General features: G+C 43.9%; 1 protein-coding gene and 1 long non-coding RNA gene across 6 annotated transcripts in view; one reads left to right on the top strand and one right to left on the bottom strand.

The window, feature by feature from the left end:
- The window catches only part of LOC113030764 (vacuole membrane protein 1), a 50,217-nt gene extending 33,243 nt beyond the window's left edge, over nucleotides 1-16,974 (bottom strand). Inside the window, exons 1-5 of one of the 5 annotated variants that reach the window (XM_026182457.2) lie at nucleotides 16,390-16,974; nucleotides 14,825-14,924; nucleotides 14,585-14,726; nucleotides 9,332-9,422; nucleotides 8,173-8,283 (exon numbers count right to left, since the gene is read on the bottom strand). In XM_026182457.2, the coding sequence (XP_026038242.1) occupies nucleotides 8,173-8,283; nucleotides 9,332-9,422; nucleotides 14,585-14,726; nucleotides 14,825-14,912 (432 nt within the window). In that variant the 5' untranslated portion in view covers nucleotides 14,913-14,924; nucleotides 16,390-16,974. Of the gene's footprint in view, nucleotides 1-8,172; nucleotides 8,284-9,331; nucleotides 9,423-10,720; nucleotides 10,771-14,584; nucleotides 14,727-14,824; nucleotides 14,925-16,389 lie in introns of those variants that run through there. The other 4 variants (XM_026182454.2, XM_026182455.2, XM_080306955.1 and 1 more) reach the window with 4 other exon arrangements.
- Nucleotides 9,227-12,506, top strand: LOC145431336 (uncharacterized). The gene is made up of 2 exons (XR_013911628.1): nucleotides 9,227-11,210; nucleotides 11,324-12,506. It is a non-coding gene; the product is annotated as an uncharacterized LOC145431336 (long non-coding RNA).
- Nucleotides 16,975-20,568: the final 3,594 nt, after the last annotated feature.

The following is a 20,568-nucleotide window of genomic DNA, read 5'->3' as shown; positions in this document are numbered from 1 at the left end:
TAGTCACACTAACACTTCATATCAGCCTCCCAGGACCTGCAGGGGAAAATGGATGCTCATGCACTGGTTACCAAAGCACAAGACAAATGAGGAAAATCTTTAGTGACCCAGAAAGAGAAGCCTAGAAACTCCCAGCACTGACCCAGTCAGCCTGGATCCTCCCCTGGCTCATTTCCTGCCTCACCGACTCTCCAGCCTCAGATACTTAACACAACTCATGTGTGCAGACAAAGTCATCAAGCAAGATGTTTTTGTGGACAGGAAAGAAAAAATTCCTCTTGTTCACACCTCCCTGCTCTATCTTGGGTAACGTTTGTTTACCAAACACACACAGAGAGCCTGCCAACGGAGTGACTGCGAGAAGTCTCTCGCTCTCAGCCGTTGCTGTGTCACCGCTTCTCAGCTTACACAAAAGTCCAGTCCTCTCATGTTGTCCAGGTGATTCAATATTAATCTACGGCCCAACCCACGACTGTCAGGGAGCTGCTCTCCGTCTCGTTTGGCCTTTGACTCGATGACACATATGAACAAATATGCCGATAGTAGTAAATACACAGGAATTTTCCCAAGAAAGCGTTCTTCTGTGCCGATCACTATTAACCTCCTAGGACCTGCGTCCACGTATGTGGACGTCACATTTTGGGTTGTTCAGACCAAAATACTAAATCTTGCTCTACAAGGGCCTGATATCCACTTACGAGGACGTTATCCTGCCCCTGTGCGATCAAAAGTTAAAGTGAATGTATGTGGATCTCATTTCTCTCAGAAACAAAAATCAAGTTAAAAAAAAGAAATCAGGTAATTCTTTGTTTTTACGTGAATCAGGCCCCAATCAGCCCAAACAGCAAAGAGAAAGTCAAAATGCCACGAAAGAGTTCAGGTCTCAGCAGGTTAACAATGATAACACTAAACAAATAATTCTACCCAAGTCACTCTTCTACCTCCATGTTTGTTTTGACATCTGCCCAGTGCTGAAGACGTTTGCAGCCACCATATTACACATCGGTTCTGACAAAGCTCCTTTCTGACACAATGGGATCCATACTGGAGCATTGCTGGCATTCCTGTGGTGACGTGCAGAAACCAGTGCCTGGGATCCCCACTCCTGGGTATGAGACTGGACTCGCTTTGGATCTGGGGTGTGTGTCTGAATGCGTGGTGACCATATCATAAATATAGAGGGAGTGGGAGTGCACGGTCCAAACATAGAGCAAGTGTCAAATGAAACAAAATATATCAGTGTGGGATTTTTAAAATCTAAAGTCAGTGTGAGCCGCAGACCCTTTTTACCCCTGATGCTGGTAACAAAGACACAAACATCATTCTAAGTGGAGACTTGGATATTTTTAGGAGCCCTTTGTTTGTTTTAATTGAATTGAAAGTTTTTATTGTCATTACAATAATATAACTGTACAAATAACATAAACCGACAGCCAGAGAACGATGACACAGACAGTCTGAGCACAGACACCAGTTCTGTAACTGTAACTCAGCTTAGTGTCATGTTTTTGTGGAATTCAGAGCATCAAACTCTGAGCCTGCCTGGAAACCAACCTGCACAGGTGTGGTCAGTCATTCAGTTTGCCTCCTGCTACGTTAAACCTAAATATTTCTGGAGTTAGAAAAACAAAATGTAGGCAGCAAAGTGTAGCATCCCATAAACAATGGCTGATATCTGTTATATGTAGTCTGTGGTTCACAGATATATACATAGAAGAATGTATGCAGAGAGCCTAACATGATGACTTCATGTGAGAATGTAGTGGACTCTACGTTTTATTCATTCATAAGCGAACGGTACATTATTATAAGTTTCATTATTCGTCACAGTGCATGACAACACTGTGTTCCCATTAGCACGCAGCGACACACGACCAGCACATTTGCAGATCATATATAAACACACATTATTCTCCTTCTCCTCCATTTTTGGTATTTTAAAATTGTTCACTAATAAAAATCGCATATTTTCTTCTCACAAATCAAATGTCAAATCACTGTTCCAGCCACCAGTCACAGAGCCGACTCCTTGTTGGTCTATAGTGGCAAATGCAGACGCTTTCGTGGCCCAAACAGGACATTAATGGGTGACCATAAACTGAGCACTTTTCAGTGACCACGACCGCACGATAGTCCAGTTATTAACAGGTCACTGTGGTTGTTGAGGGCCATTTAAGAACATTAGACATGGTCCAGCCAGCATAACCTGCTCACCGCTTCTTACAGTGGAGACTGCTGGAGGCAGCGCAGGACAAACATTAGAGGTTAGTTCGTTCTGAAGAAGCCGTGGTCGGGATCTCTGAGGGAGGCAAGAGAGCTCGGGAGAGAGGCCAGTGATGGAGCAGGGAGGGGGGGAGTACACACACACATCCAACCACAGGACTCTGTGTTGAGAAACACTCACAGAAACAAAGTTTAAACAGAATCAGCTTCAATCAATTCAAATGCTTTTAGACTAAATTTATAGTTAATACACTGGATTCAATATTTTTACCAGGATCCAGATTTGTTGTTTTAAATTGATTACGGTTGAAGGAGTTTGTTCTTCTAATTTGGAAAGATTTTTAATTTGGAAAGATTTTAATTGGCCCATATCACAAGTATCACTGATAGTGGAGAAATTGTAATTATTTGTTTATATAATCCAGTGTTGGGAAGGTTACTTTAAAATGTATTCCACTACAGATTACAGATTACATGCCCCAAAATGTATTTTGTAACGTATTCTGTTACGTTATTCAGTGAGAGTAACTATTCTGAACACTTTGGATTACTTAACATATTACCATGCTTTTTACAGCTACATGAATGAACTATTGCTGTGTGATTTATTACTATTACTGAAGGTTACTCTCCACACCAACACCAACTAAAATGTATCTTTCATTGTCATTTATAATTAAAGCACGATGTACAAATATCACTAACGCAGGAAGACAGACTCCTGGTACCCAGAGAGAGTCCTTATCTGCAGAACATGGAGTACGAGTGAGCGCCGGCCCAACAGATCCACCTGAGGGTGCACGAATGAAAAGCACCGAGTGACCTTTATGAAAGAATTTCATAACAAAACTATGCTTGAAAAAAGCTCAACAACCAGTCTGCCAGCAGAGCTCTGGTTTGGTCTGGTCAGGTTTGGCTTGTTCTGGGGTTTGTTGGTGCCATTCCAGACTGGCTACACACTAAGCCCACTTTGGCCCAGGGTTTGCTTCCTGTGGCTGTGTGTGGGTGCGACTGTGTGTGGGTGCGTGTGTGTGCGTTTCAGAACGAATAGTTGTTGTACTTAGTATTACCAGGACTCCTGGGGCCTCTAAGACACAGAGAGACGCATGCTTTAGATAGCTGAGGTGAGACAGTTAGGACAGAGAAGCCATTAGAAATACCACACACACACACACACACACACACACACCCACCCACCCACCCCTCTCTGGTATTCATTTTTGAAAAACTTTGGTGAAGATGAGTAAGTCACAAGATGTTTGGGCATATTTATGTCTCCAAACTAATGAAGGAAACGAATTACTTAAAAGTCATGAATGAAAGCAATTGTGCTGCGTACTTCTCACAAATTTTTCCCGTTTTTTCCCCACAGGAAGTAAAAGTCTTGTTTGCAGTTATATTCCAGTTTCAGTCATTTCTGTAACAGCTGCAGTGTACACACTATCGAGATGTAGTTAAAAATGAATGGCTTTAAACTGAATTTAAGAGGCGTTGCAATTAAAGGGAAAGATCCATTACTTCAGAGCAGCAGTGAGTCAACAGCACCTTTTCAAGAAACTGAACTCGATCCTGATGTGTCACCCATGTTCTGGTTCATGAGTATGCAACGTATCAGTCGTCTCTTTGGCGAACAGAGAAATAATGTGCCGGTCATGTTTGAACATGTGTGGGTAGAGCCAAGCAACTTCTTTCATGGCAACTTTTACATACAAATTAAACCCCACGAATTAGAAGGTTACCTTTACAGCTGTCCCAGGAGCTCCCTCAGCTAATCAGCTCTCAAACAGCTTCACACACACACACACACACACACACACACACACACACACACACACACACACACACACACACGGGAAAAAAAAAAACAAGCAGTGGAAAATTTAGACCAGGTCCGACTGCCGAGCAGCGTGAATCACAGCTCAAACAAAGCACCCAGGTTTCTGTCTAGGTGAAGGTGAAGGTTTCCTATTGTTTGCTGGATGACAGCAGGACTCGCATCATGCACCAGCTCCACAGTGGCCAGGAGAGTGAGCGCTACGGTATCTCAGGAACACACGACCCAGTTATTAGCTCAGTACACTGGCTTTATTAGCGGACCGCACTTAACTATACAACAGCAGCTGATCCATAAAACTGTGCGACAGTGGCAGCGACGACAACTCGGGCCAGTGTGTGGAAGCCACGCTCGCAGACCTGCTCAGCACTCAGTGATAGTTGGCACTAATTAAAGCTTTGCTCCTGGTAATTGCCCACAGACAAAACTTAATTTTAGGAGGGTTGCTGGGGAAACTCTGTATATTCTGCACAAACCTCCTGTGCAACCTATAATTTAGCAATCCTAGAAGAATCTCAATATAGAAAACTACACAATGTTCATTTATTTAGACGATCCGCTGGTTTTATTTATTCACATTGTTTGGAAAACAAATGATAAGTTGTATACAAACATGTATTTTTTGTTGTCGACTCGTTTCTCCTCCTAACTGCTCAAATGTGTGCACGTGTTTGCACCTCTCAGTCACAAAGTAAAGACAGAAGCTGCAAAAAAAAGACGACCCGAGTTGTTATTATGAAAACAGAAATGTGCTTCGATTATAATGACTTTAATTCATTGTTTCTGTTGACTTAACATCGAGCGCAATCATTTTCATGCTGCCCATAATGACTTAATGGCAACAGTCATTACTGAAGGTAATTTAATGGTGGATGACTCAGATGAGCTCTCTTCTAAAGTATTTACGACGTTCCCCAGCTTTCTATGTGAACCCCGTCTCAGTGAGAACTCACACAGCAGTGACAAGACTCGTCACTCATAACTTTAAAAAGTGAGCCGGGACGAAAGCTGGTCCCGCTCGTCACAGCGATCGCCACAGTCGTTTCGGTGGACGTGTGCACAGGTGCAGGACTTAAAGTGTACACACACGTGCATTTTTGTAACGCCTTTGCGGCCGCTTTCATAGTCTGCATTGTGAGCACCCACCCACGACCTCCTTTCTCAGAGCAGCTGGATAAAGTACACTTGATGATGTGCCAAGTGTGCCTTTCCCCCTTTTCTACGGCTGAGTTGCAGCTTTTTATCTTTCTCCATTAACCAGTGCTGAACCACGCACAATGATCTCCCACAGTCTCAGCAGGATGCAAACAGAGTGGAGACACGGGGTAGCAATTGGCCATGTCAGAGAACAGAGGAGCTGCCACTTCTGTTCTGGTTTCATTGACTGGGTTGGTTTGCCTATACAGGCTCAGTACCCCCCCCTGCTGGAGCCTCCGTGCTGTTTTCACAATGTTGACTGCCTCTCGCCAATTTCGAAGGAAGTAGCCTAATAATATATGATGTGGTGTTTTATTTCCAGCTAATCTATTAGCAGTATAGGACCGGCATATCAACCGAAAGCTTGCCTCTTCGACTTCCTACATCAGAGTAAACACTGTGGCTGATGGGAAAATGTAACAGTTACTGCAGGAGAAATACTTGTAAAAAAGAAAAGTTATAGAAACCACAGTGTCATGTGTGGGGTCACATGAAAGCAGTGCTGAAAGGGACCTCGGTGGCATTTAAACTTTGAAGGAGGCACATTTTTCTACAAATTCACATAAAGATGCACCTTTTACAGTCCTGTGATTTTTACCCGCTGGCTGCTCATATACACGACACCGTTAAACATTTGTTAAGTAAATAAATAGATCAGTGTCCAGTTTATTCTTTATAGAGACCGTTTTTTACATTAACATTACACTTCTCATCATTCATGTGAATATGTGAGGAAGCTACAATGTTTTACAATATGTTTTTTTACAACCGCAAAACTGGATACAAAATTACAACTCTATTCTGAATGTGTGTGACTTTTCCTGCATTACAGACATGTTAAGGCCGCTTGCACCACCTACTGACACTTAATAAAAACAAAGTCACACCGTAGTTCCCCCAGCGCTGTTTTGAAACAGCAGGAAAGTATTGTTTGTAAAAAAATTTGAATTTTAATGTTTAGATTTAAATTTGAACTAAAATAACCTCAGCTCTCAGGCAGAGCTGCTGGCATACAATTACTTTTATCATCTGCATCTAACAACGATTTAATTACTGAATCATTTTAATCTATAAAAGGACAGAAAAGATCTAAAAATGTCTAAAATTCCTTAAGTGGCATCATCCTTGATTTCGTCTTTTTAGACAACAATTTAAATGTGTCAGAGCACCACTCGAGTAAACATCACACTTTTTACAAGCTGAATACATATTTGTCATTGTTTTTCTTTAAATAAGGCTACGTTTAATATCCATCAATATCCTTTCATAAAATCGTTGATCTATCAGCTCGTCACAGGAAGCACCTCCGTTACAAGCGGTGGCGTCTTTCCCAAATGTTGTTGGTAGTGATCAACACTGAGAGCTCACATGAACTCCAGTTCTGCCTTTTCAAATTGTCATTCCTGCTTATAAACACAATGGAAACTAGGCCCAGAAAGGTCACGCAGCATGTGTTGGACTTAAAAGTTTGTGGAGGCATCTTAGCGAGTGCTTTGCACTTGACCCACTTACTATCACTGACCCAGTTCCTAAAAACAGAACAAGAAGCCTGCTAGCTTTCTCCAGTGCTCACTTACCACTTGTCAAAAATATTTTTTCAGGACCCAGAAATCTAGAAAATCACAGAGTAATCGACGCGGCTCATTTAGCAGCGCTTCTACAGAAAAGAAGACGCATAATTATAATTCTCCAAGGCCACTTTTGTACTTTTTGGATTGGCCAACACCAATTTAAATTTGGATAGGAGCCAATGACACAAATGCGACGTGAAATAAGTAATCTGTTGGCAAATCCCTGTTTGCATTGGTTTGAATATTCTTGCCTGATCACGATGTTTTTTGTCAGTGTTGGAGTCATATCACAAATTGCAGGTTTGTCAGTAAGCAGCACTTCCTTCCTACAGTGAAACACTAAATGCTTAAAAGTAATTCTGTTCAAACTATTTTTATTGGAAATTCTGTACATTTGTTTTTTAAGTCATGAAATTCTTTGGTTAAAAATCACAGTATCAGCTCTCGAGCAACAGTATGAGTCAAATCTCTATAAAAATGCGCACGAGCCGCTCCAGCAAGGATCATCAAGTTCTGTCATGAACCCGGTGACACCACCGCCTGCAGTAACGACCACGCTCACTAGATGGTGACATCTTACTGGCAAAGAAAGTGAGCCGGACCGCTATTGGACTAAAAGAAACCAGAGGAACGCCTCTCAAATTACATTTCAGAGCACCAGAGTTGGCTTTTAAAAACAGCAGCATGGAGGACACGCACTTCAAAGTTTCCAGTTCAGCTCCACTGGGTCAGGGCACAAGAGTGTGACGGTGGACTCCTTGATGACAGATGGACTGAGAGTAGTCAAACAAGCAGATGTTTGGGGACCCTGCGCTCGTCAGCGCTAGAGACGCAAAAGCCAACACGCCTGGCACTAGATTAAAAAGAGAGATGAAGAGAAAACGGGGAGTGTGCGGCGAGGAGAGGCACAAAGAAGAAAGTAAGAAGAGGGAGTGAAAGTGAGAGTGAGCGGCACGGTAGGGAGCAGGAAAGTGGGGAGAAAGGAAAGAGAAAGAGCTCAGATCGGGGGAGGGAGAGTGTTTTTATCCTCATGTGCACTCAGTCAGAGGGGTCACTGAGTGCGATTGTTCCTGGACTGCCTGTCAAAACAGCGTGGCTACCAAAGCGCCTATTCACTGTGAAACGCAGACGCACGCAAACACACATTAGCACACTCACGCCAAAATCTCTTTATCAGTGCTCTTATTAAAAACAACTACTTGACAGCAGCATCAAAACCAGCTTTTTTAATACCTGCGTCACAGCACCACCATCATCCAGCGGCTCTGAGCCCTGTCACAGGCATGCACAGACAAGTGAATAACTGCAGCGTGAAAGAGTGAACACTCACACAAAATGCCGTCTTACCAGATAAAGGAGGAAAGTGTGCAAGCCAGTGCCAAGACCCACAGAGGAGAGGATGCCCAGACCGACCCAGTAGGCACACCACAGCGTCTTCTTCTCCATGTAGCACACATACTGCAGAGGCCAGAGAGAGGGACGGTCAACCACATGGCAGAGACACATGCACAGAGTGTGAAGAAAACAAGAAAAGGGGAAGGGGAGGGAGGGGGTGTGCACAGTGCGAGCAAGGAAGGGACAGAGTGAGAGGAGGTGAGAGTGTGTGAAACAGAGGGTCCTCTAAAGGCTGGGAGAAAGAAAGAGGGAGAGGAAGGAGAGTGAGGGAGAAACCTGAGGTTGTTGAGTTTAAAGGACAGAGCTGTAGGGTAGGAGTGTTCAGCACAGAGCACCATTATTCTTTCCTGGTGGCAGCCAGCTCTTACACAACAAGCAAACAGAAGAAAGCCAAGATCTCTCCTTCTCTGTTCATCCCCCACTATCACTCCATCTATCGCTGCTGTTTACACCGCCTCCTGGAAGCCCGGGCAGGTTGTTTTCAGGGGGAAGCATGGAGTGTGTAGATTACGGGAAGGGGGGAGAAGGTGGGGTGGGGGCTCTGACCAGTGACTCCATTTCCCAGGAAACCCAGGAACACAACAACAGCACATACGCTCTCTGGCTTTACTGGCAGGATTCGGGGAAGCAGTGCCAGCCAAGGGAGATTGTTACGTGTAGTTACTGAGAAGTGATTACACAACTCCATGACTGTAAATAACGCTGATTTTCTTCCCCCGTATTCCAGGGGGCGTTAAAAACAGCAAAAATGTGAGCCGTCTCTGGGGGATTGTACAGCACGGCATGCTGCATCTGGGCATTTAGAAGCATATTTATGAGAAACTGGCAGATACAACCAAGCACGTTTATGCAAATATCAGCTGTCAGACAACAACATACTACTGTCAGATGAAACCACAGATTTCAGGCACTCTACAGCTGATGTGGATGCACGGGCAGGACAACCCTGCAGCAAATATACATGTTGCATTCAGTGCTGCGGTGGGCTAAAGGTGAGGAAATATAATCATCAAAAAAGTGACTGCCACAGGACCAACTACGTTAATAACCTCCTTGCATATGAATAGTTAGGATACGCCAAGAAATGCAATATGTGCAGAGTTTTAGTCACCTGGGTGTGTGCTCCTTCAATACGATAGGCAATGGAGAGGAGGGTCAGCAGGGTCAGCAGGCCAAACACAGTCTGTCTCTGCTGCCAGAGCCTGGGTGAAGAAGCAGCGAGTGAAGGTAGACAAACTTGAGACGGAAGTTGGTGGAAAACAAAGCAGAAAGACAATGTTTAATAGGGAAAGTTTGACGCCAGAGGGATCGTCAACAAGCACGTTTAGTGAAAGGAAAGGATTTCAACTTTGGACAAGAGAGACATCTGTTGGAAGCTAATCAAATCACCGCAGGTCTTCACCCATAGAGGCCGTGCTTCCAGATGGTGAACACATCCGAGTAATATGCAGCCTATAAAAGCACGTGCTCGGCCATAAGTGCCGTTACTGTCACCTCGTTAACATGTGTGCAGTGTTGCCAACTTAGCGACTTTGTCGCTATATTTAGCGAGTTTTCAGACCCCTTAGCGACTTTTTTTCTAAAAAGCGACTAGCGACAAATCTGGTGACTTTTTCTGGTGTTATTGGAGACTTATTTATGACGACTTTTTGACGTGAAAACGCGGATCGCTCTTACTCTCACCAAGCAGCGGTGCTGCTGTGGGCACCTCACCCGTGCCAAAGCGCTCACGGGCGGAGGACAGTCCTCCTCAGCTGCTGTCCGGGCAGGAGACGTTCACACCTGTGCGTCCAAACGGCAAATGAATCGCGCATGAGCGAAGCCGCTGCTCCGCACTGACTGTAACGCAGTCAGTTCTTTTACTGTTGTGCTGTTTTGTGGATCACAAGGTTTAAAACTACTTATAAACACACACACACAGTAACTCCACCAGAGCGCCTATTTCGGGTCACTTTTGCCGGTCCAGGCCTGGATAAAGGAGCAGAGTTGGAATTGTGACATTAAAAAACAATAATTGCTAAAAGAAATTAAATTCGTAGTTCTAAATAAATTCTAAATGCATTTAGGACGTTTTTACTCACTTTGTCTCTTCCACGATGTTATTTCTCTCTAAAACAGCGTAGGTTACAGTTACATTAGCATGACCAATTATGCAAATTAGGCGATGACGTCATTTGGCGCCTTCTAGAGACTTTTAGGACAACCAATAGCGATTTTCCTTACTGAGGAGTTGGCAACACTGCATGTGTGGAGGGGAGAAAGTATTCGAGCAACTTAATACAGAGCAGAATGAATCCAAAGCAGAAACTCTCGCGACAGTCGCAAAGACATTTATAGACTTTGAAAAATAAGTTATTGTACAGACGATCACGTACACTCACCGTAAAAAGATAATGCTCACGTGTTTATTTTGAATGTTAGAATTAAACGTTTTATGAAAAAACTAAACGACAGAAGCTAACTATGCTATCATCAGATTTATGGTTGATGCTAAGCTAACCTTGTTTGTTTGCCCAGTGACCAGGACGTGCACATCTGTAGAAAAGGTTGGCTAGCTGACACATTACAGTCTGTGCGTTTGTTAAAACCGTTTCTTTCACATATTTACTGCCCAAACTGACACGGAGTGAACAGAAGCGCATGCGCGCTGGTCCCAGGTGCAAATAATTAGGGTTGATTAAAGGAAAAGTCAGAGTAGCATGAAATTAGCCCCCAGTGAGAAGGTCAGAGCAAACAGTTGTCTCCATGTGCTGTCGGCTTCACTCACTTATTTCAGGTACTGGAGCACACCACATTAGCACTGACATGGAAAACTGGCTCTTGTAGCTAATTAGAGGTTAGCTAATAGAAATAGAATAGAATAGAACTGGAAGCATTCTAATAAACTCAGAATTAATCCATTAAAAATACCTAGGGGCAGCTGCCTGTTTGTGGAAGCCATACCTCTCCAACTTCAATACAGCGGTCGGAGATGGATGTCGCTGTTTTACGTATGTTACTAAAGACCGGCTACATTTATAGCCATTTAACATGTGTGCATGTATATTTTCACATCTCTTTTTCTTATGTTTTTCTTCTCCCTCATTTTCCGACTCACCTCCAGCCTCATCTCTTTAACTCAAGGCTCTGACAGTGAGCTGGCTAAACAACAACAGCTGGTCACAAGCTAACATTAGGCTAGTTAATGTCCAACTGTGTTACACCCACTTCAAAGAGCAGCTAATTGAGACTAACAGCAGCTAACGCGAAGCTAACAGCAGCATTTACTGAAAAGCTCAGAATAGCTGCAACACCTCAACTCCAGATCACATCAGTCAGAAGTAAGTAATCCACCGGCACACGATTCATTTGACAAAGTTTAAAGCCTCCTTCACAGTAAACAACATACTGACAGTTGAGGTAAACAGTGAACTGACAGCCTACACTTACTGCAGACGAACAGTGATCGTTTGTCGTACACCTGGTAAAAAACAGAATTCAGTGATCTGCAATTTGGTGACATCTAACGATGAGATTAGGATTTAGTCCAGGTTTTACTCTTGGGCTGTGTTAGAGTATCTTTGCATGATTTAATTTGCCTTGAAGTTTAAACCGTAGGTGGGTGGGGCTTATGTGTGTGCCATGACAGTATCGAGGATATCCCGTCTTTGAAATCACACACATCCAAGAATAGAAAAAAACACTGCAAATGTGTTTTTATTAAGACCAGAATTTCCATTCATTTGACCGTAATGATTTCTCACCACATGCCCTCCCCTATCCTAATCCTGCATTGTTTCACAAGCTACCTACATATTAAGAACAACAAGTGCATAGCCACAAGACAGGACAGTCTGTTGCCTTGAGGACTCCCACATGTTGTAAATTACAAACCGCTTTTAACAACATCCAGGATAAACCTCTCTGCATGCGAGTGCACTAAAGCCCTAATGTGTTTGCATGTGTGCTGGGGAGTAGCAGCTTCTCTCAGTCACAGCGCTGCTCGTGGTGCTTGCGGCTCACCACATCCTCTTGTAGTTTTAGAAAATAAACACGTTGTCCTGACACGCTTAACCGCAAAGGCCCCCCTGAGAGTACACTCTGACCTTCTTCTGGGTTCTTTGTTATTAGGTGTACAAAGACACGTTTTCCACCACAGGGAACATGCTGTCAAGACAAATTCTGACGGAGTCTGAGCTGATGTTGTTGCTTTGTTGGTGGGATCATGCCAGTGTGTGTGGCGGAAAGACTTTCTTGGTAGAAAGGAAGAGGAGTGCAAAGTGAAAATATATACACATGTAAACAGATCCTGTGGTGTTTTTGTTGCACTGTGCTGAAGACTGAAGATAGAACAACAGTTAACTGAGACAATCAACGTTACATCTGATCTGGTGGTGTTTATATCCTTCTTGTGTAAGTGAGGACTGCATAGTGCTGCCTCTTCCTCTTTTTGTGCAATGAAAGCAGCAACTGTCACTATAAATAATACTGAAAAAACTACTGCTTAAATAGGACAAATCTATGTGCTGATTTCCCAGTGAAACAAACTCACAGGACATAAATGTTTCAAGTTTTTCCTTTTATTCATCATTAACAGCTGAGCAGATGCAAAGAAGCTATACTGAAACGGTTTGTGCATTGTATCTTACTAATTCACCAAAAGTCTAATGTTACCACGTTGCCTGTTTTAACATTACAGTGGGGCAAAAAAGTATTTAGTCAGCCACCGATTGTGCAAGTTCCCCCATTTAAAATGATGACAGAGGTCAGTAATTTGCACCAGAGGTACACTTCAACTGTGAGAGACAGAATGTGAAAAAAAAATCCATGAATCCACATGGTAGGATTTGTAAAGAATTTATTTGTAAATCAGGGTGGAAAATAAGTATTTGGTCACCTCAAACAAGGAAAATCTCTGGCTCTCACAGACCTGTAACGTCTTCTGTAAGAAGCTTTTCTGTCCCCCACTCGTTACCTGTATGAATGGCACCTGTTTGAACTCATCATCTGTATAAAAGACACCTGTCCACAGCCTCAAACAGTCAGACTCCAAACGCCGCCATGGCCAAGACCAAAGAGCTTTCGAAGGACACCAGGAAAAGTATTGTAGACCTGCACCAGACTGGGAAGAGTGAATCTACAATAGGCAAGCAGCTTGGTGTGAAAAAATCAACTGTGGGAGCAATCATCAGAAAATGGAAGACATACAAGACCACTGATAATCTCCCGCGATCTGGGGCTCCACGCAAGATCTCATCCCGTGGGGTCAAAATGATCATGAGAACGGTGAGCAAAGATCCCAGAACCACACGGGGGGACCTGGTGAATGACCTGCAGAGAGCTGGGACCAAAGTAACAAAGGTCACCATCAGTAACACACTACAACGGCAGGGAATCAAATCCCGCAGTGCCAGACGTGTTCCGCTGCTGAAGCCAGTGCATGTCCAGGCCCGTCTGAAGTTTGCCAGAGAGCACATGGATGATACAGCAGAGGATTGGGAGAATGTCATGTGGTCAGATGAAACCAAAGTAGAACTTTTTGGTATAAACTCAACTCGTCGTGTTTGGAGGAAGAAGAATACTGAGTTGCATCCCAAGAACACCATACCTACTGTGAAGCATGGGGGTGGAAACATCATGCTATGGGGCTGTTTTTCTGCCAAGGGGACAGGACGACTGATCCGTGTTAAGGACAGAATGAATGGGGCCATGTATCGTGAGATTTTGAGCCAAAACCTCCTTCCATCAGTGAGAACTTTGAAGATGAAACGAGGCTGGGTCTTCCAACATGACAATGATCCAAAACACACCGCCCGGGCAACAAAGGAGTGGCTCCGTAAGAAGCATTTGAAAGTCCTGGAGTGGCCTAGCCAGTCTCCAGACCTCAACCCCATAGAAAATCTGTGGCGGGAGTTGAAAGTCCGTGTTGCTCGGCGACAGCCCCAAAACATCACTGCTCTCGAGAAGATCTGCATGGAGGAATGGGCCAAAATACCAGCTACTGTGTGTGCAAACCTGGTAAAGACCTATAGTAAACGTTTGACCTCTGTTATTGCCAACAAAGGTTATGTTACAAAGTATTGAGTTGTATTTTTGTTATTGACCAAATACTTATTTTCCACCCTGATTTACCAATAAATTCTTTACAAATCCTACCATGTGGATTCATGGATTTTTTTTCCACATTCTGTCTCTCACAGTTGAAGTGTACCTCTGGTGCAAATTACTGACCTCTGTCATCATTTTAGGTGGGGGAACTTGCACAATCGGTGGCTGACTAAATACTTTTTTGCCCCACTGTATCATTAATGTTAAAGCTCTTATTGACTGAGCACTCGCTCATGAAGCCACAGGCAGGAACAGATCAGAGACAGTGCAGTCTCACCTCCACGTCCAGCCTTTCAGGGTGATCAGCAGTTCCAGAGTGAAGTAGTGAAGCGTGAGCAGAGGTTTCTTCCATAACACGAGGGCTTCGCGCTCATCCGAGTCCGTCTGTCTCCCGCCATCCGCAGGGAGCCCCGAGTCTTCTATCATTCAAGAACACACACAAACAAATGTGGGCGCGCAGGAGAACCATTTATATACTGGTTCACTTATAGTGTCATTAAGCATTTTTAGACTTTACCTCCCAGCTCCCCATTTTGCTGCTCCTTTACACCCAGTCGCCTCTGAAGCAGTTCACCTTCGGCCCCACACTTTGCCATCTCATTCATCTGGAAGGCGTCCTGCTGAGACAAGAGACGGGCATTGAGCGCAGCGTCGCGCATGCTGATCTGCTCGCCAGATCTGAAAGCGCTACTGGTCCCAAACAAACACAGTGTCGCTTTCAATAACACGGAGAACCCCCGAATATTTTCCACTCTCAAGCATGTCTCCATACACACTTGCACACGGGGTAAACAGCTGCAGAGCGCCAGTAACCCAGTCAGGCCTGTGCATGACCTAATAAGTACCTTAATTAGCGCTGATACTGGGAGCGCATGCAAATCTTGTTCATTTTTCTGTGCAGACAACTTTTGAGAGGTTTCAATATGTTTAAATAATAGATTTAACGGTGTAAGACGGTGTTGTGCTTCATGCTTCCTCCCTTCGTTTGTTCACAGGAGATCCACGCACCTCCGTGCTCGTGCCTGCAAGCATGTAAGTGTGTCACTACAGAGCCTCGTGTCTCTCAGGAATCAGTGAGCATCAAGATGGGGACTCTGACACTGAGGTGTGCAGCTCACCATCTGCTGGAATTGCCAGTTCCTCTTGCAGACACACACATACTCTCAGAGCTTAATCCCTCTTTCTGTGCCCTAGCTGTGCACCTCTGGCTGTTTAAAATCTGCAAAAATAAAACTGCACAGCACATGCTTCCCAGATGAATGTGAAGTACATAGTTTGTGAGACTTCCACTCAGTGCTTGCTGAAGGTTCAAGGACCTGAACACAAACGTATGTTCAGCATTGGAAACACGCTTCCTGATCGCTGAAACGGCTCACACTGGCAGCTGTGAATAGTTGGCAGGCTATTTTGTGCTACTGAGATGTTGCACACCAAAAAACGATGTCCTTCTTATACATAAAGAACTGCACATAGACTCAGTGGCAGATTTCAAACCTTCAGGACATGTGCTCATTAGAAGCACTCACTCAATGCTGCAACAAATCATTTGCTCGTTTGCACATGAGAAAACAGAGCCTTGTCCAAGAACCATGCTATTCATCATATCCTGTGAACAATCCCGACAATAGAAATCTGTGCCAAACCGGTCTGTTTGTGCAAAACATGAACTTTTGCTGCCACAGATGTGTGCTTTATTCTGCAGAACAGCTATTTTGTTCAGGAGTTAAACTGCAAACTGTGCGTCACAGCCAGCACCCAGTAAACAGTTTCATAACGACACTTCTGCTTATGTGAGGCTCATAGCACAGCGCTGCTCCAGCGCCTGATTGCGCAATCGCTTCTACCAAAACAACTCAGACCTGTTGAGTAACTGCGAGGGACAATGAGAAATCCAAGACAGAGCGCACACACTTCCAGATGAGAAATCCAATACGGCGTAATCGATTCACACTTTTGTTAGACACAAATGAGAGCTGCACACTGGAGACGGGTTATGGACTGAGTGCAAAACAAAAACAAAGGCCTTAAATATGACACCAAAGTCTGTTGTAGAAATGCATGATGCACAGAGAGGAAACTCACCGTTCAGCTGGAGTCTCGTCTGCAATCAGCTCTGAGCTTGTAGAAAACAAACCCTGCGGTGGAGCCCCAGTAGCAATGTAGGGCAAGAGCACGCGTCCCCACGAATTGCATCATAACTCGAGTGCAGGGTGTGGTGATGAAGGGGGCCAGTGAGGGATAGAGCAGTGATGCTGGGTTTCTTGGGGGGGACACACAAACACAGAAAGAGGGAGAGATTTCATCTTTTGCCTGGTCAAACCTCCAGAGAGGCAGTCTAATTAAGACTCTATAAATAAGTGGATCACTTTCCTGGAGCGCACTTCTAACACGTCTCAGTCCTCTGCAGGTTTCACATTGAGGATGCATGAACGGCATCGTGTCAAATTAGAAAAAAACAACTCCAAAACTAAGGACATTGCAGTTTTCAGGTCATTAGTAGAGCCCTCAGCTGTCCGCTGGCGTGTCTGAGTTCCTGTCTCATCTCATTTGCCAGAGTTAAAAGAAGAAGTTGTCCACTCTTCTCCCACAGGTGGAAGGTGTTTCTGCGAGGGCTCGAACACAGTCCGGGTTTACTGTCTCCTGGGATCTTGTTAAGAAAGCGGAATGATGGGAAGATTGCAGAGCAGGTGTCATTTACCACCCGACCGCACGACATGTGATGTTAAAATGACAAAGTACAGCCTCTGCCTGGACGTGGTAGCTCTGAGTTCAGTTATAGTCATGTCAGAGGTCATTTAGTTCATATTTTAAAGACGCACAAAAACATTATAATAGTTTCAAATGAAAAGTTTTTCCACAGAAATGTATTTGGAGATTTCATTTGTACACGTAGACCTCCGATCTTTGTTTCCTAATATGGAACATATTTGTGTTCTTCATTTGTCTTTGTGTTTAAATCACAATCTTCGAGATGAAATATTGTCTGTTTTACAAAGGTCTGATGGGAAATACAAGCAAAATATCAACCTGTAATACTGTGCTCCTTAGTACTCATCAAACGAGCTGGATGAAAGGCTTATAGTTACACAATCCTTCATAACACAACGCTGTCACGTCTCAGCTTGCAGTCTGATTTCAGTGATGTGGGCAAGTGGACAGGATGTAATCTGATTACTGTCAGATCATGTACAGCTGCTTGTAACAGAAACTAGCTGTTTTGTTCAATAGGGGGCAGTGTTACCTTGAAGTTTAAAAACCTCACTGGGCTTACTGGGGAAGTCCCAGGATTATGTTATGTCTGTATTCCCTGTGCGGCAGTTAATGTCACTTAGAAAGTGGGATGTACCGGTTTGATTAGCTCTCCGTGGGAAAGCAGAGACATGTTTGTTTGTTAAACTACATTTTAACCTGTTAAACCTCCAGCATGTTTAAAAAAGCTGATACCTGGAGATTCAGCAGGATGATGCAGGAGCTCTTCAGGAGTGATGGAGAGAAGCAGGAAAGCATGTGAGTGCTAAAACAGGGCGCAAATATTTGCACTTGTTTGACAGTATATGGCACCTGTTGGTATAACAGCTCGTGTCCTGGTGTGTGTGTGTAGTGAAGTGGAAGCGATCAGGAGAAGACTTTCCAATGCTGTAAGCAACTGCAGAGAGGAGAAGGAGCTCTGCTGGAGGACGGGCCGATACCTGGAGAGAAGATAACAAAGATAAAAAAAGAGCTTGTTATATTAAACCTTAGCAGCTAAACTAGACTTAATGGCAAAGAAGGGACTTTTATATACGCACTGTTCATGGGCTGTAGTCTCACAAACTGGAATAACGCTGTGCACGTCACTCCTCTGTGGAACATTTCAAAATAAGTTATGTCACCGCTATGATGACATCGTCGATGATTGACTGTGAATCCAGGTCACAGCAACAGGTGGAAATAAAGAGAAAACTCTGGAAGCAGGAATATGAAAAAACATTAATAAGAGAAATGGTGAGAGGCATGCACAAGTGTGTCCTTTTTTGACTTCAGCCAAAAGACATCGGGACAGACGCTGTTTCACCTTAGAGTTCAGGCCTGCTCACAACCCTGTGACCAGCTGGCCACTGTTAAACGTCGCAGATTTCATTGATGTCAAAAGCAAATCACTGATTGGAGGCAGAGAATCAGCGGCTGAGACAGAAAAATGAACATCTGCCTGCTGAGGCGACGTCTGGGTCTCCAAGTATACTTGTTGTAACACCACATTTTGTCTCTAACGGCTGGAGTCGTGTAAAAGCTGAAAGAATTTCCAGCTAAGTCAGAAACAGTCATGCTCTGCTCCTCTTTCAGCTGTATTATCTCAGAGGGAAAGGTCAGAAAATGAGGTCAGCTATGCAGAAACTGAAGGTAATTTTGTTTCAAATTGCTTCTTTGACCAAATAGCACATTGATAGCTGTAGCAAAGATTTTCTGTGTCCTGTACCACAAACTGGAGGAGATAGTCTTACATAGTAAGGATGAAGAAACACTGAAGGTATGAACAGCTTCATCATCTTTCGGATGTCACGTCTGCTACGAGTCTTTTTGCTGTCAGAGACGAGTTGATTGGAAAGTCAGTCAGAGACTTAAATATGAATAAAGTTTGCCGCCTGCGCTCAAACGTTTCATCTTTTGTCTGCAGGATCTAAGAAAGGAGCAACGAGAGTTATAGAAGCAGCTGGATACCAGGCAGGAAAATGAACCTGTGCAAGCAACGTGATCATTTATGCTGGTTTAAAAAAGTCTCCGTTACTCAGTGACACCTTTAACCAGTAACTGACATGAACTGAAACTACTTGCAGCACGCTGCAGTCTTTGATGAGCAGATCTCAGTTTCTATATTACACTGACTTTTCTCCCATCTGTCCGTTCTTCACTTTCACAGAGCTGCACTGCGATTCCAAGAGGAGTCCAGGAGAAACACAGACTATGGTAAACATAGCACAGCGTCATTGTTTAGCATCTTTATGGAAAATGTATTTAAAAGCAGCTTCGCCGCTAGCTCTTCCTCGCCTTCCACTCTTTGGGAAGTGCTTCCTTGCGTTTGAGTGCGTCCACTTTAATGACTGTTTGCAAACAGAGGGGTTTACAGTCCTTAGTTTTGCAATAAAACTCACATTTTAACGGTAATGAATTAACATCTCATATCTGTGGGTCATGACTGGGACTATTTCATAACGAGACACTGAACATTCCTGCGCAACCATAACACGTATTGCCACAAGCTGCTGATTTTGTGCCTTTGTCTTTGCACAGATGCCACAAATAAGATACAACATCACAACATTTGGGCACAAAATGAAAAGACAGAGATGAGGTACTTAACCACACATCACACTAAAACAGGTCCCTTGTGCTTTGCTGATTTGAGTATTGTGTGTTTGTGCTTAGTTGGTGGTGTAACTGTGTCAAGGTCGTGTGGGGAGTAAAGTTAGGAGGCTTCCTCCTCGGTGTGCTCGTTTTGGTGGCCTCTGTCTGCGTCACTCCGCCTCCAACCTGCGGGAATCCGACTGTGCAGCACACAGCGTCCATCCTGTTTGTTAACAACTAACTGGAATTCATATGAGTCTACACGCCACCTAACGCAGTAGCATTAACATCAGCCAGTAACGGGGCTCTCTCATCTGTGGCTCTCTTCGTGCAGCGCTCTGTCGTTGCTTTCAAGTTAAATAAAAGAGTAAAAAATTGGAAAACTTAGACTTTGAAGATTTCATTTATTTATTTTGTAAAAGTATGTTGAACCTGAGCCTGTTGAGACACGCAGCACTGAGATCCTGATCAAGGAGGCTCCCCGGCTGTGTTTTCTCTGATGTTTGAATGATTTTTAAATGGCACTTTCATACTTTGAGTAATGTCTGTAATTTTGCAACAGTGCTAACCACCGTGCTGCCGTGTTCAGTTCAGTTCAGTTTTATTTTATGGCACCACATCACAAAACTGTTTCCTCCAGGCGATTTATATTGTAATGTAAAGACCCTACGATGATACGGCGAACACAGAAAACAAAAAAACCCAACAATAAGATGACCCTCGAGTGTTACTCCAAACACTGAAAACCACTGGATTCCACTTGGCGACAACAGGAAGGAAATTTATTTGATGCAAAGGATGTTGAAGATGGAGCTGCCAGGCAGGCAGAAAGAGGAAGACCACAGAGAAAGCTCATGGATGAGGTAGAGGAGGACATGCAGAGGGCTGGTGTAAGACAGTTGGAGGGGTAGGGTGAGATAGAGGCAAAGGATCTACTAT

Source organism: Astatotilapia calliptera, chromosome 10 (genome assembly GCF_964374335.1).
Source record: "Astatotilapia calliptera chromosome 10, fAstCal68.1, whole genome shotgun sequence".
Classification (NCBI taxonomy): Eukaryota; Metazoa; Chordata; class Actinopteri; order Cichliformes; family Cichlidae; genus Astatotilapia; species Astatotilapia calliptera.
This window is presented reverse-complemented; position numbering and strand designations above follow the sequence as displayed.